At 42.7% G+C, this 16,603-nt stretch overlaps 2 protein-coding genes across 14 annotated transcripts in view; one reads left to right on the plus strand and one right to left on the minus strand.

Moving 5' to 3' along the window:
- tex10 (testis expressed 10) overlaps nt 1–13,810 on the plus strand; it is a 26,861-nt gene extending 13,051 nt beyond the window's left edge. For 6 of the 7 annotated variants that reach the window (XM_061775359.1, XM_061775362.1, XM_061775358.1 and 3 more), the window contains 12 exons: nt 421–633; nt 1,047–1,299; nt 1,632–1,744; nt 3,764–4,011; nt 4,370–4,505; nt 5,131–5,300; nt 6,800–6,977; nt 9,529–9,751; nt 10,585–10,665; nt 12,248–12,432; nt 12,536–12,743; nt 13,504–13,810. In XM_061775359.1, the coding sequence (XP_061631343.1) occupies nt 421–633; nt 1,047–1,299; nt 1,632–1,744; nt 3,764–4,011; nt 4,370–4,505; nt 5,131–5,300; nt 6,800–6,977; nt 9,529–9,751; nt 10,585–10,665; nt 12,248–12,432; nt 12,536–12,743; nt 13,504–13,620 (2,125 nt within the window). In that variant the 3' untranslated portion in view covers nt 13,621–13,810. The remainder of the gene's footprint in view (nt 1–420; nt 634–1,046; nt 1,300–1,631; nt 1,745–3,763; nt 4,012–4,369; nt 4,506–5,130; nt 5,301–6,799; nt 6,978–9,528; nt 9,752–10,584; nt 10,666–12,247; nt 12,433–12,535; nt 12,744–13,503) is intronic. The other variant, XM_061775363.1, reaches the window with a different exon arrangement.
- invs (inversin) overlaps nt 13,807–16,603 on the minus strand; it is a 35,607-nt gene continuing 32,810 nt past the window's right edge. For 4 of the 7 annotated variants that reach the window (XM_061775366.1, XM_061775364.1, XM_061775365.1 and 1 more), the window contains one exon: nt 13,807–15,952. In XM_061775366.1, the coding sequence (XP_061631350.1) occupies nt 15,729–15,952 (224 nt within the window). In that variant the 3' untranslated portion in view covers nt 13,807–15,728. The remainder of the gene's footprint in view (nt 15,953–16,603) is intronic. The other 3 variants (XM_061775370.1, XM_061775367.1, XM_061775368.1) reach the window with 2 other exon arrangements.

Here is a 16,603-nt window from a genome sequence, read left to right on the forward strand (position 1 = left end):
ACCTCGTGGAGACTGCTGCACAAAAATACAGTAAATGTTAATGGCGGAAAGCCATTATGCTTTTGGCTAAATGCTGTTTATGTTGGCATCTGCTCAATAAAATTAATTTATGTGATTGAAGCCAGGCGCTTTCCTATGAATTAATTGAGGTTTATACTTTGCCATCGCTGCTAACCTTGTTTGGTGGCATCACATTAAACAACCTGAGCTGATTTCTCTCGTGATGTCAACATGATGAATGTTGAAGCTTTCATTTAAAAATGTTTTTTTTTAAGCTTTAGTTTGTGGCATGTTTTTCAAGAAAAATTGTGATTGAACTCCAATTCCAATAGTGGTTTTGGAGCATTCAGCTTTGGAGGTTCCACTAGTCTGTAAATGTCTTGGCTGCTAACCTTGCAATCTCTGTCCTTTGTGTTTTAGACTTGGGCGCTTTCTTCAGGCAGTAGTTGAGGAAAGACCGGTGGAGGAAGGTGACATGTCTGTCCCATCTGAGGGAGCGTTTGGTTCGAGCGGCGAGAGCAGGATTACACCTGTGAATGTCACCTGGGGCAAGCTCGAGAACAGCAAGATTGGAATTAAGGTGTACGAGCACTCTGGGAGGAAACCAAGTCCACATTCAACATTTAAACTCCGGTATGATAGCACCGCTGTTCAAATATATATATATTTTTTTTATGGTGTAAAGAAAATGTACCAGTAAATTCCAAAATGTACCTATTTTTCTTGTAAATGGGTTAATACTTGACTACATTACAATGGACTTGTGGTTATCACGCCAGTCTCACAATTCTGAGATTCAGGATTCAAATCTCAGCTCGGGCCTTCCTGTGTGGCGTTTGTGTTTTTCAAGAACATGGATGAATGGATGTTGATTTGAATATGTATGCTTGTGGTCACTCTCACACTGAAATGGGAAATTGCTCTTCGCCATTAGCTTTTCTATTTTTTTAAATTTTTGTCTCAAAAACCTTTTACATAACAGGGTGTATGTATTGCGATCAGGGTCTACAGTATTTGCACTGTGAATTATTATTATTTTTTTATAGACCGAATTCAGATCACCCAGGCGAAGCATGTGACGGTTTGGACTCTGCGGAGGCTGTCCAGAGCTTTGCGTCAACTCTGGTCCCGCTTTTGCTGGAGGTGTGGGTGGAGGCCAACACCGGCGACTCTCCCTGGAACAGTTCTGACGGCGGACACCTGCTGAGCCCGGACGCCATGTCTGTAATGTTCCAGGTGTTGTCTATACTGCAACTTCTCCGAAAACTGGCGCCGCGGCAGGAGCATCAAGATGCGCTGGTGAGATAAAGAGCACAAATCCCTCGTATGTCACGGGGGTTAGGTTCCGGACTTGCGACTTGGCAGCCATGTTTTTAAAATTTATTTTTGTACATATTTGAAAGTTGTATGTATCTCCCCATCTCCTTTTCTGCTTGTTAGCTGCTTCTGGTTGCTATCATCTTCCCCTGTTGCTAACTGCCAGGTTACCGTGTTTGGGCGGAATCGTAGGGCTTGAAAGAAAGTATTGAACCACGATATAGCGACGGATTACTGTACATGGAATGATGAAAAGCCCATGAGGATTTTATTTTATTTTATTTTTTTGAAAAGATGATTTGTTTGTTTTCTAGGATGCATGGTTCCGCAAAGAATATTTAGGAGATTTTAAGCAGCACTTCATGAAAAACTTCCCCTACAGTCTTCATGACACACCCAAACATAAAAAGAAAGTTAATAACAAAAGGTGAGTATTCTTTTCTTCTTGCAACTTTCTCAGGGCCTTGAATCTTTTGCAACTGCGTTGTTCTGGTTAAATATTTTGCATTTTATACAAATTATTTTTTTCCAAATTTGTATTGTAAACTAATGGTTATATCTACATTACATCAATTGTCGTAATACAACAACTAGAAACAACTGGAAATAGATGTAAAGTTCTAATCCCTTTAATTAATGTTTGTGAAATCTATTAAAGATGCAGATTACGACTTGAAATCTATTGCAGTGGTGTACAACCCCAATTCCAATTAAGTTGGGGCATTGTTTTAAACATAAATAAAAACAGAATACAATGATTTGCAAATCATGTTCAACCTATATTTAATTGAATATACTACAAAGACGATATTTAATGTTCAAACTGATAAACTTGATTGTTTTTAGCAAATAATCATTAACTTAGAATTTTATGGCTGCAACACTTTCCAAAAAATCTGGGACAGGGTCATGTTTACCACTGTGTTACATCACCTTTTTCTTTTAACAACATTCAATAAACATTTGGGAACTGAGGGCACTAATTGTTGAAGCTTTGTAGGTGGAATTCTTTCCCATTCTTGCTTGAAGTACAGCTTCAGCTGTTCAACAGTCCGGGGTCTCCGTTGTCGTATTTTACGCTTAATAATGCGCCACACATTTTCAATGGGAGACAGGTCTGGACTGCAGGCAGGCCAGTCTAGTACCCGCACTCTTTTACTACGAAGCCATGCTGTTGTAACACGTGCAGAATTTGGTTTGGCATTGTCTTGTTGAAATAAGCAGGGGTGTCCATGAAAAAGACGTTGCTTGGATGGCAGCATATGTTTCTCCAAAACCTGTATGTACCTTTCAGCATTAATGGTGCTTTCACAGATGTGCAAGTTACCCATACCATTGGCACTAACACCACCCCATACCATCACAGATGCTGGCTGTTGAACTTTGCGTCCATAACAGTCCAGATGGTTCTTTTCCTCTTTGGCCCGGAGGACACAACGTCCACAATTTCCAAAAACTATTTGAAATGTGGACTCGTCGCACCACAGAACACTATTCCACTTTGCATCAATCCATCCTAGATGAGCTCGGGCCCAGAGAAGCCGGCGGCGTTTCTGGGTGTTGTTGATAAATGGCTTTTGCTTTGCATAGTAGAGTTTCAAGTTGCACTTACGGATGTAGTGCCGAACTGTATTTACTGACATTGGTTTTCTGAAGTGTTCCTGCGCCCATGTGGTGATATCCTTTACACAGTGATGTCGGTTTTTGATGCAGTGCCGCCTGAGGGATCGAAGGTCACGGCATTCAACGTTGGTTTTCGGCCTTGCCGCTTACATGCACCGATTTCTCCAGATTCTCTGAACCTTTAGATGATGATATGGCCCGTAAAATCCCTAAATTCCTTGCAATTGTACATTGAGGAACATTGTCCTTAAACTGTTTGACTATTTACTCACGCACTTGTTCACAAAGAGGTGAACCTCGCCCAATCTTTGCTTGTGAATGACTGAGCAATTCAGCGAAGCTCCTTTTGTACCCAATCATGGCACGCACCTGTTCCCAATTAGCCTCTTCACCTGTGGGATGTTCCAAACAGGTGTTTGATGAGCATTCCTCAACTTTCTCAGTCTTTTTTGCCACCTGTCCCAGCTTTTTTGGAACGAGTTGCAGCCATAAAATTCTAAGTTAATGATTATTTGCTAAAAACAATCAAGTTTATCAGTTTGAACATTAAATATCTTTTCTTTGTAGTGTATTCAATTAAATATAGGTTGAACATGATTTGCAAATCATTGTATTCTGTTTTTATTTATGTTTAACACAACGTCGTCCCAACTTCATTGGAATTGGGGTTGTATAAAGGCAAAATCATAAAACCTCTGTTATTTTCCAAATACTTCTGGACCTAGCTGTATGCACACACTGTGTGTATTAATATGTAACTAAGACCTAAATAAATCACAAGTGCGTGTCTTGTATTTGTTTCGCCTCACTGTCTCTCCTGCAGGAGCAAGCAGACTGCGGCTGTCCCCGACGTGAGCGTGGATCCTCTGGCGCTGAACATCACACTTTGCCAGGTGATGGTGTCTCTGAGCCAGCGGCAGGGAGTCGGCCGAGAGGCGGACGGAGACTGGCTGACGCCCCTGAGGACGTTCGTGCGAGACACGCTCGGTGGCGAAGTGAAGCTCAGCTACAGGCAGCTGCACATGCTGCTCGGGACTGTCTGGAAGATGGTGCTCACACAAAAAAGCAAAAGTGAGATTTTAGAAAGCGTGAATATTGTAAAGGGGTAGAGACGACTTCATGTGTAAATTAACACACAAGGTCACATGTTTAAGTACACATGCACCCTCCAATGTAAGACTTTTGTCACTGAATTCGTATATTGGCCCTTCTGTTAAACTTACATTGCATACAGTATGTGTTTCTAATGGAGGGGCCATCTGGGTAGCTTTGTTGAATAACAGAAAATAGATATAAAACAGCTGTTCTTATCAGAATAAACTTGTTCATTTAAATACTGTATGCCTTTTGATGAATTATAATAGAATCCAACAACCAAAATGAAATCTAATCGTAGTAATGTTCATAACCTATGCGTGTTGTGTTGCAGCAGTGACAGAAGATCTGTTAGCAGCAGTGTACTCGTACTATCAGCAGAGGCACCTGACGCTACAGACCAGATCTCTCCTGCTGTCTTTCTACAGCAAGATTTACCTGCAGGAGCAGGGGCAGTCGCATATCACCAGGTAAGCGCAAACTACTCATCATATCGGATTTAAATATTGATTGTAGTTTTGAAGTACAATCGACTCCAACAGGCCCCCATGGAGCGAGGATGACATCTGGTGGTTTAAATGATTGTAGCGACGCCTAATAGACTCATGAAATGTCTCAATATCAGGAATGCCAGTCAAATTTAAAATTTATTATTATTTTGTAATTTAAAGTTTAAGCTTCCATAGCAGTTAAATGCTCACAAATTGTAACATGCTATACAGACCACCAACAAATACCCCCCATGCCCTGCGTCGACAACTCGAGAGAATTTGTTTGCGCTGATTATCAGAAGCTAATGCGGGTCATTTTTGTTAGATAATACCAATCTATGATAACACTGCAGCTCTGCTTGCCTTTTGACTTTGACATGATGATAGTCAATAAAAAAAAAATACATAAACAAAAGTAAAAAAATAAAAAATAGTCTCTGATTTCTGAACCGTTCGAATCTGGGCTCCAGCTCACCTGTGACCCTAATGAGGACGAGCACCATAGAAAACGGATGGATGGATGTTGAACTAGATTAACATTAGGATGTTCATGTCCTCACATGCAGTACTCATAATATGAACCCTTGTTTCTGTCCCTGTGAAGGAGCAAAGTGCTCTCTCGGTGGTTGGCGTTTCTTCCTGTGCAGTTGTCCCAGCTGGGCCACCGCAACCCTGCTCTGTCTGCACTGCTCATCCAGTCCATCCAGGCTGCTGCTTCCCGAGGCAACAAAGACCTGCTCAGCAGTCTGCAGACGCATGCCTGCAAGCTCTACGGTATTCACATAAGGAGCAAAATCTCTATAGTTAGCCACTAGGGTCGCGGGTGAGCTGCAGCCTAAGCCAGCTGACTTTTTACAGACATAAAGACAAAACTCAATCGCATTCACACCTATGGAATGAATGTGGGAGGAAGCCGGCGTCTCTGGGGAAAAGCCACACAATCATGGGGCGAACATGCAAACTCAATACAGCTGGGATTCGAACCCAGGAGCTCAACTGTGAGGCAGACATGCTAACCGTGCTTCCTCATAGAAAATCATCTCCCTTATGTCATACGCAGGCTTGGTTTGACATCACTGTTTTGTGCTCAGCACTCATTCAAGTCATGTTAGTTGTGCATTTGTGCTGATTGCAAATATAAATGGATTTGTATCCGTTATTATTACAAAGAATTCTGTACAGTAGGGATCAGAATACAGTGAACAACATACTCACGGTTTGGCATTCGTGAATTTGCCCGTTTGTGGATTTTTGGGGGGGAACCTATCCTCTGTTATTCACTGAATAGTTCACCTTATTTGCTGTTTTTGTGCTCAGCCCAAAGCAACGATTATTGATTTGGTGGTAAATCAATTTGAGGCTTCATTTAGACAAAAACCTTTGCTGCCATCTAGTGACATGTAGAAGAAATTACAAACCCTCTCAGGGGGCTGGTTAATTACTTGCGGATTTTCACTCTCCTCTCAACTATACATTGTTTTGGACAAATTACATCTACAGGAAGTAAAAATTGAAGTAAAGTATGGCGTTAGGTTTTCCTCTTTGTAGTTAAAAACCTTCCACTCTTGCGGGAAGATTTTCTACAATAATGTGTTCAATCCCAAGGTGTTTTGAAGTGGTCTTCTACACCAAACTGGCCTAAACATTCCATTATGAAGCTTGTTGTGTGCACTGGGGCACAGAAAAGGGCCTTCCCCAATATTTTCTCACACACTAAAACCATTTTCCTCTTGCGTTTGCTGATTAATTACTCAGACTGAGGCAACAGAGGAGTCCGATCGAACCCCTGACTGGTTAGGCAAAAGTCTTGGCAAAAGCCCCCCTGAACCAAGATTTATGACTCCAGAGTTGCTGTAGGGGGCACCATGGCACTGTGTAGCTCACAGGCAAAGACGGAGTCAGAATTATGCCAAGCCACAAACTCTAAACAGCAGAACAGTCAGATAGTGTGATTGTTGTGTAACAAGGAAGCAGCAGGAGGAGGAAGAGGAGCTGAGGGGGTGGTCAAGAGTTCTGATAGGGACTGCTGGCAATTCACCATCACAAGAGTCCTTTTGTCTGTGGGCTTCTGACATCAGCATGTGCGTCAGCGAAAGAGAGACCCCACGCGCAGACACGTACGCGCAAAGGCACATTATCCGGGTGTCTAAGGCTGGCACCGCCATGAACTAGTTTTGCTTTTCCTGTGTCGTAGCAATTGTCCGTACAGTGCCGCGCGTGATGCAGTTCAGTGACTGTAAGCATGACGTCTGCGTTTGTTTGTGTCTCCAAAGCTCCACAGGAAGGTGTTGTGGTTCTTCTGCCATCAGAGTGCCAGCAACAAATGGTGCAGCTGCTCTATTTCCTCCCCAAGATGCCCCGCGCTCTGCTGGCTAATCTGAGCTTCTGCTGCAACACTGGTCGAATCTCAGCTGGACTCGCCGCCTCGCTCGTTCGTATTATACACCTTAGGTGAGCTTGAAATCTTCACTGTATGGCCCATCACGCACAATACACAGAATAAAGCCACATGACAGGGAAAAGGGATTAACTTAAAAAGAGTGGCACTCGTGTTTGCCTAATGGCAGAAGAAATCAGAGACTTATTATGTGTTTGTCCTCATCAGGGGCACACGGTAACGCCGGCCGGAGGGCATCAAGACAACATTTGTGTTGGATCATTTTTATGGCTTTTTCATCCACCTGTTTCTCCCAATGAGAGCTCAAGTCTCTCTGCTCTACCCCAGTCATCGTGGAGCATTCTTTTGACAATGCCGTTTCGGCAGCGTTTGTCTTTGACTGACAGCATATTGAACCAACAACAGATCAAAGAATAGGTTAAAAGACTTTCAATAAAAGAACGATAACGTAAAACAATGACACAGACAGAACATTGTTGTTTGTGATGTTGGTCATCTCGAGTGCGCCGCACACTGTAAGAGCAGTAAGCCCGCATGCCGATTGGTTCTGCAGGATATCTGAGGTCTCCTAAAAAATGATGTTCAAAGATGTTCAAAATCAGCGTGTGTGTCCCGCTTTAGATACATTTGCATACCTGTGTGTGGATTTACCGGTGTCACTGAACCACCACAGAATCGTACTTGAAAATCTTTTTATCTTATCTCCTTAGCGTTATTGAAAAATGATAGCTTCAATACACTCGCCATCTCAAATGCACGCCGACTATGACTCTAATATGAAAATTAAACTGTTAGTGGTAAGGCCTATGACCAAAAGGTGAACCACGGTTCAAAGCTACAGTCGTCTTCGTGTTGCTTCAGTCGTATTGTACTGGATCGCCAGGACAGAGATGTGCATTCTTTCCAACGTCAGTTCAGTTCAAGAAAGTCCAATTTCCCGTTCTGTGGAGTTTGTATTTTCTCCACATGCTCGTGTGGGATTTTGCCAGGCAATCCGGCTTCCTGCCACATTCTGAAAATATACATTAAAGGAAGGCACTAAATTGTCAGTAGGTGTGAATCTGAGTGTGAACCCTGCGACAGGCTGCCTTCTCACCCAGAGTCAGCTGCGATAGGCTGCAGCTCACCCGCGATGAGGACAAGTGCTATAGAAAATGGATGGATGAAAAACGGTCAGTACAGTGGGAACTGAGAGTGCTTTCTTATATAGGACTGCGCAAACAACGTCATTGCGCATCGTCCGTAACTTAAAAATGCCGTATGTCTGGACCATCCTAAACCAAGGACCCCCAGTACAGACCAGATAAAGGACCTTGATTGGCACCTGAAGTTGTACATTGCTCCCATTAGAGGGCAGTAGTGCATTGTCCCGCTCCCACAATCTGCACGCCTTTGTGCAGCTGACTGGTTTCAGTGGGTCAGCATTAACACATTTCCAGAGAAGAAATAGCCTCGTTCCAGATGGGATGTCTACGTAGAAACACAAAGAGCTCATTTTTTGGGGGGAGCCTTGGAGCACTTTTGGCATGCGTCTTGCTACTGATATCCCTTCATCTTTGCCTGGGGGCACAGGATGATTTCATAAACTGTCTGATCTGTTAATGCCTCAATGTTCCAAATGGAGCAGAACGTGATAAACTGATAAAGCTAGTCTGTAAAGTTTCATCCAGCCATCTTCGAAAGCACTTGTCCTCAGTAGGGGTCTCGGGTGAGCGAGCCACCCTGGACTTATCACCAACCAATTGCAGGGCACTAATAGACAAATAACAGTCCACACTCATATTCACACCTATGGTCAATTTAGAGTCCTCAATGAACCTAACATGCATGTTTTTGGAACGTGGAAGGAAGCTGGAGTACCCGGAGAAAACCCACACCAGCACAGGGAGAGCATGCAAACTCCACAAAGGAAGGCCGTAGCCGAGATTCAAACCAAAGACCTCTTGACTATGAGGCTGACCCGGCAACCACTACCTCACTGTGCTGCCCGAAAGATCACTTCAAACTAAACGATGGACTTTTGACTGCACTCATATTATTGTATATTGCACAAGTCTAATGAGAACCTGCAAACTCCACAGATTCAAACCCTGGACCTCAGAACTGCAATGCAGATCTCCTAACCACTAACACAAAGTGTTGCCCATGGTGCTTTGAGAGGATTTTGTTCCAGCTTCCCAATAAATCCAACAAAAAAATTTGTAATGCGTTTTTTAAAAAAGTTGCCCTCTAATATTGTACTTCATTAAAACTAACAGTAATGATAGAATTAAAATGTAAAGAATTAAACAGTTTTTGCCACATTTTTTCAGTTCAATAGACATTGTGCTGCTCCTTCTCGTGTGTGCACCTTGGGGGCAGTATAATACAGCCTTACAGATTACAGATATACATGGAGCTGGTCAAAAATCCTCAGTAAGCCGCAGTGATAGTCAATAATATATACCTGTGCGTATTGTTATATTATCTGTCTACATTTTGCAAGCAAGTCGAAGCAAAAAAAAAAAACAAAAAAAAAATCATCCAAACGACGGCTCGTATCTCGAAAAAGTCTTAAGTGGAGCCACTTATATTTCAAGGCACCACTGTACTCTTGTTTTCCAGGTCATCTTTGAGTGGATGGTCAGTGGGGAGCCAGGAAGCAGCCCTACAGGACGTGGACTACATCAGCTTCCTGTTCTCCACCCTGACGGGCTTCTCGTGCGACCAGCTCGCCTCCTTGCAGGAAGCCGGCGACACCAGAGCGCTGCCCCCCTCCCCTCTGTCGCCCCTGAGGCTTCACCGCACCCCGCTGGACCACTTCACGCACCACTGGGACGTTGTGGAGGTATGTCTCACATACGTGTCCTTCTTATCGCACATTTACATTTAGAATTGAAGTTAGAGAACACACTGTTCAGTCATATTGGGAAGAAAAAGTTTATATTCTCAACAGATGTGGTCAAGCCCTAAAACTAGTCTTGGGGCTGGGCAGGCTGGTCAAGCTTTATCACTTCTCCCGCTGAGAGGCGGGAAAACCTATCGCGGCGCGCAGGTTGGAGATGCATGGCTAACGGCCACTGCGGATATGTACAAGCGCTAATGAGAGCCGGTGGCGTGATGGAAATGTGACATTTCCGCAACTGAAATTACAGTTAACGTAGCCATGCCCTGGGGCAGGTGTGTGAGTGGGGGGGTGGGACGCCATCTAATCACTAATTCAGCGCCTCAATTAAGGCCTTAGATCATGTCTCTCTCATTTGCCTGTCTGAGTCAATCACAGCCAAGTGGAGGTAAAGAGGAGGGATGCGGTGTGGGTTGATGGTTGGTGGGGGGGGGCAGCATTAAGGGACAGACCGCGTGTCAGTGGTGCCACGACTAATGCGGTGGGATTGTTTTTAATGACAGGGAGAATGTCAACAGGTGCTGTGCTATGACACACTTGCATGTGATAAAATGAGAAATTAGATTATTTGGTTCCGAAGAAAATGAGGAAAAAGTTGATGGAGAGCCTGGGACACATCTTGTTTTTTTTTTTTTTTGTTCCAGTTGAAATTGAACTAAAAAAAGTTTGCTTTGTTCTAAACAGAAATATCTCGTATAGGACAGGTGCATGTTTTTGTGTGTGTGTTTGTCGGCACTATAGACGCGTTTGTTAATATCAATGTTCTCCATTTTCAGGAGGTGTGCCAGCGTCTGGAAACTCTGGGTGCAAGGGCTCAGTGCTTTGACATCTTACAAAATGGCATCTTCGAATACATGGTGAGGAATAAGTTGCAAATCGAAAGCCAGCTGCATCCCCGGGTGACTCAACCGAACGCCACTGAGCGATTCAGCCGCGTCATGCAGTTTGTGGGGTTCCGAAACTAGATTTCAAGAGTTGATGACCGTCTGCAATTAATCCCTCAGCCTATATACAGCTCTGGGGGAAAAAAACAATCAAGAGACTGCTGCTAAAATATCAGTTTCTCTGATTTTGTTGATTGGTATGAGTAAAATGAACATATAGTTGAAGTTGAAAACTATGAACAACTAGGGCTGAAACAATAAATTGAATAACTCAGAGCTGCCAAATGTTACAGAAGCCATTTTTGATGATGGAACGTCGAAATCTCATGTACTGGTACTTTGATTCAGGCTGCAACTGCGTCCGCCATTACAAGGTTGATGTAATAAAAGCATTAGAATGACAAATATCGAACCCATAACTTATTAACCATTGTGATTGTCGATGATGTTCTTGACAAAATTTTGAAAATAGGGAACTTCAGACAAATTGTTCTGGAAGTGATTTTTTTTATAGGCTGGCAGCTCTGCTCAAATAAATCTATTCCCAAAAAAAAAAAAAAAAAGGTAGACACAAATCTATGCCTAGAAGCTTTGCAGGGATCATTTTTCCACACAGATTGTTAAGCGGACACACAACCCTTTCCTTGTAGAAATAATTTGCCACAATGGTGGTGAACCAGTAGGAAGATGGAAGTTCAATGAACAAAATAAATGCGTAATACATTCATACACTCGCATCTATGGCCCACAACTGACACCCACTCACACAAACTGGCTAAGGGTTAACAAGTTAACAGCCAGCCGCAGCCAACTACACTCTCCTTTGCTGAAACACACGTCACTCAAGCAAGGCCAGGTTCTTCCTTTTACAGCCACATACACTTAAAGTCACAGATATTATAGTGTAGAATAGGGATGCATTTGATGACTGTTTTAATAATCAACTGATTTATTGTTTATTTTTAATTTTTCTTATTTAAAAACAGGACATTTCAAGTTTACAGTGCAGAAAATGCACAAATTGAGTATGATTCGGTTACTGGTTTGATCCGTAATATTACAGAAAATAGGCAAACGTTGATTGTTTTCCAAAGTAAAAGCAAATGTTTGCTTGTGTCTAATTTTGATGAAATACAAAGATAATCAGTCTGCTTTCATGGAGGACTGCAGAAATCTAATATTTACTGTTGAGGGGTTGAATTTCCAAGGATTTGAGTAAACAATAGCTCTAAACGATTAATCAGTTGTCAAAATAGTTAATACCTGCACTTCACAATGCTCACTTGCACTTTATTGTATTGTGTTTGGGTGTTGTTGTTTAATAATGCAAAATCGTTTTTTAAAAATCAGATTACTCGATTAATTGATAGGATAATCGCTAGAATACTCAGTTCTAATAATATTTGACAGCTACAGAATTAACTCCCAAATTCCAAATACAAATATTTATTTGGAGAAAAGTTTTGTCACAGTAATCTGGGACTTGCTTGATACTTGAAGGTTAAGACTTGAGACTTGCTGATGAATTCTCGCACCTCTGTTGTGTGCGTTTCAGACCAAGCTGAGAGTGGTGCCCGACAGCATGGCGGCCGGCCTCCTCAGCGCCGTTTCCAGGCTAACGGACCCGTCCCTTCTGCCCCTCGAGCCCGTGTTACGCTTGTTGTCCCGCTGCTGCCTCAGCCTTCTGACCGCACTTGTCACTCAGCAGCAGGAGGAGGCGGCGCACGACCAGCACAAAAGGTCCTGTGCCTCACGAGCACATCGCTCGCCCTTATTAGGGTGATGCAAACAAAACACGTTTTTTTTTTTTTTTTTTTTTAACGCGTTTACGCACGAATCGCAGGGAGGCTATTTGGGGCGCGTGCGTGGCGTCGCTGAGCACCGTGCCCCGCCTGCTGAGGATGCTTCTGCAGCTGCGCGTGGCGGATCTGAGCCAGGCGGAGCTGCCCCAGCTGGGCCAGATGTTGTCCATGCTGATGCAGCACACGCCGTTGCACAACCAGCTCATGGCCAACACGGGTCTGCTGCAAGAACTCATCCAACATCTCACGGTAAAACAGCAAAATTAACAATTCAAAGAAAGAAAGAAGAACTAAAACTAAATTAATTATTTCACTTTGCTAACGTACATTTGCCTTAACTCGCCCAGCTGAAAAAAAAGGACCAAATATCGACAGTGGTATCAAGATAACATTTGCTACTTTGGAACTGAGCAAAAAAAGAAATCACCAAATTTGGGGGACTCGGGTCACATGACTGATCCCAAAACGCTTTATAATTTCAAACTCATCGTAAAACATTACGCTTAAAAATAAATGGCCCACAGAATATATTATCGTGAAAAAAAAACCCACCACAAGTGCGACGAAGACTCGCTGTAATTTCCACTAACAACCCAGGCGAAACTTAGCTCCTCAGTCGAGATATATCACTTAAGCAATACTTCCTTGACAAACTAACAAACATTGTATAGGTGATTATTTTTGTGGTTGAGATAATTGAAGCAATGCCAATAACTAAATGAAAAAAGTGGAGCAGTGATTCTAGAAACTCAAAAACAAATAGTTGTCTGCTAGACATGGAATTAGTGGGTACTTTGGAGATGTCAGCGTGATGGATAGACAGATACCTTATTCATCATGTTCGTAATCAGATTACCATCTGAAATAGTACACTGTACTTGCGTTGTGAAAATCTCTATCAAGAAAAACAGGAATCTAAATGACTACTCCCAATATGAACCCAGGCTTATTTGTCTCTATTTCCGTGTTGTTCACGCACAAGTGTGATACGTCCGCATGTCTGTTGCAGAGGTACTCGCGCAGCGCGACCAGGGAGCAGTGGCTGACCGACCTGCTCTACTGTTACAGCGTCACCGTGGCCCACGGCACGTCATCTCACCGTGGAAATGTTCGCGACGTGTACTGATGGACGCACGCACATACGATTAACTGACGTGGGCTCACTCTGACACACAAAAACACTTCCAGACCTCAACATTGACTGCTTTGTACTCCCCATTTAACAAGAAAGTTGGTCCATGTTTGTTTTCTTTGTCCTCATGTTGGGGAGGGGGACTGATAAAAAAATTAAACATTTCCACAGCCTTTTAGGTCCATTTTGACTTGTATTTATTTTGCAATAAAAATAAAAGCTTACACAGGTGTAATTATAATGTTACACAATGAGGAGTGTGTGTGTGAGAGAGAAAATGCCAATTTTATGTAACAGCACAGCTCACACTTATTGGTTGTGTGTGTAAGAATGGACAAAGAGATATTTACATTATGGGTGTGTGTGTTTCAATGAACAAATGTTTACATTATGAAAATGGACGGGCAGATTTTTACACGACGTGAGTGTGTCTATGTGAAGGAAATGCATAACAGCATTTCTCTTTGTACATTATGTCCACGTAAACGGACAGATGTTATGTGTGTTTATGTGAATGGACAGCCAGTTGTCTATATTATGTTTGTATGTACACGGACTGCCATATTTACAGTGTGTTTATGAGAATGGATAGGAACATTTTTACGTTGTGGGCATATCGACTGTCCATTGATGAAACAAGGGCAACAAGGTGTTAGTCTGATGGTGCCAGATCGGGTGAGGATGAGATGGTTGTCCAAACTGATGACTTCGCCTCTCACCGAGGTCACTCAAAGCAGGCTTGTGTTTTTCACCTTTGATCCTGGACACCCACTTTTTGATTGTGCTTTAGCCTATTGCAGCTTCCCTATACACGTCGTAACCTTTTGAAAATGTTCCCCTTCCAAATTACAGCTCTCTGTTACTGACGGGCATCTTGCAGTGACGCCATTTCCAAAATGACTGACAGGCTGAAACAACTTGCCTTCAAACAAGTATTTAAACTACAAATCACGAACATTTCTGATTTAAAAAAAAAAAAAAAATCAATTTTAGTAGGTTAAATTAAATTGGGCTCATTACTTTTTGATTGCCCTTCGTATGGACGAACAGATGGATTTTTACATTATGTGTGTATTGGAATGGACAGACATCTTTTTACATTGTGTGCAGGTGGGCTAAGTTCATGAGCTGCTGTTGATAGACTGGCTCATTCTCCACAACACGAAGAAAGGTTATCTCAGTGTGTGAGTGAGAGCCAAGCAGAGGGAGGGGAGGTGTGCGTTTTGTCTCACAATGGAAGAAAGGTTATCTTTTACATGCGCTGCTTCAGTCAACTTAACCCCCGCCCTGTGAAGTCATGGCTCTGATGTCATACGGCTTAATTTTAGAAGCGAACAACGTGTATGGTAATTCCACGGAAGCTGAGAAAACATTTTTGAAAAAAGACTTGGGTGTCAACACTTTTAGAAGCGAACAATGTGTACGGTAATTCCACGGAAGCTGAGAAAACATTTTTGAAAAAAGACTTGGGTGTCAACACTTTCCTCGATGGCCCCGACCCTGCCTGGCGCTCTGCGGCCTCAGGTGGTAGGAGAACTGTCTGGCTTGATTCACGGCATCAGTCAGGTGCACGCAGTCCAAACTGCTCACTGGACAAGTCAAACAGAAACATACAGTACTCACAAAAAGTTAGGGATATTCAGCTTTTGGGTGAACGTTCAGGATGAACCTAAAATGTTGTCAATTTTGTCATTCAGCTCCTTGTTAGAGAACAGCAAAAAGCACTGAAACAGTTGCTGTGCGTTCAAACATTTACAGAAGTTCACCTGTTAAGGTTCTTGTGCATTTTAGGGTCATCCTGAAATTTGACTAGTGCATGTTTACTATACCCAAAAGTAGAGATTTTCAATACCACTTTTTTTCCGATACCAGTACTCGGTATTCACTCGAGTACTCACCGATACAGAGTACTGATACCACTAGTACTTTTGAGTCATAAAATTTCAATTAACACAATTACAGAAAATTGTGACCAAAGACCTGTCCTTCTTTCTGACGCACATGATGATTCACTGACTTGTCAAACCGCCGCAACGTAGCAACAACTACTGGCGAGGAGGACTTACTCGTTGTCGGATTTTTGTTGCCTTAAGTATTGGTGGCTAGTATCGGCAGCCTTCAAGTACCCGATGCCTCGAAATAAGGCCGGTATCGGCCTGATACCGATACCTATCAGCACTTACCCGTCCGTACCCAAAAGTATTCAAAACGAGAGTTGAGCGCGTGCAAATGGCCTTACGTTGGCTTTGGGTGCGTAAAGGCACGCTGTTCAAGAGCAGCTGAGACGCTCGAAATGAAGAATGTCCTCGAATGGCCACAGAGTTTCCTAGAAGGGAAGGTTAACATGATCATCTTCACTGTAGAACACACGTGAGTTCAAGAGCCACATTTGATTTTTAAAATGTCAGTGAAATATGTAAAATAGTTTGTTCAGAATAAGATTATAATACATTCAGATTTGTGTATTTTATTTAGAATTAGTTTGATTATAACTAACCAATTAACAAAATAATTAATAAAAATTTCATCTTTATGTTAAAAAAATTATAATCTATTAATAATGAAAGAACAATTCATTCTCATCCATCCATCCATTTTCTGTACCGCTCATCCTCAATAGCATCGTGGGCATGCTGGAGCCCATACCCGCCATCGTTGGGCGAGAGGCGGGGTACACCCCGAACTGGTAGCCAGCCAATCGTAGGGCACATACAAACAAACAGCCATTTGCACTCACAATCACACCTACGGGCAATTTTGAGTTGTCAATTAACTTACCATTCATGTTTTTTGGGACGTGGGAGGAAACGCAGTTACGGGGAGAACATGCAAACTCCACACAGGCGGGGCCGGGGATTGAACCCCGCTCCTCAGAACTGTGAGGCAGACGCTCTAACCGCCTGAGCTAAATTAATACAAATGAAATACACATAAAATATGTAACCGTGGATACTGCCTTGATTCAACTTTTTGCGCA

Source organism: Phyllopteryx taeniolatus, chromosome 6, assembly GCF_024500385.1.
Source record: "Phyllopteryx taeniolatus isolate TA_2022b chromosome 6, UOR_Ptae_1.2, whole genome shotgun sequence".
Lineage (NCBI taxonomy): Eukaryota > Metazoa > Chordata > Actinopteri > Syngnathiformes > Syngnathidae > Phyllopteryx > Phyllopteryx taeniolatus.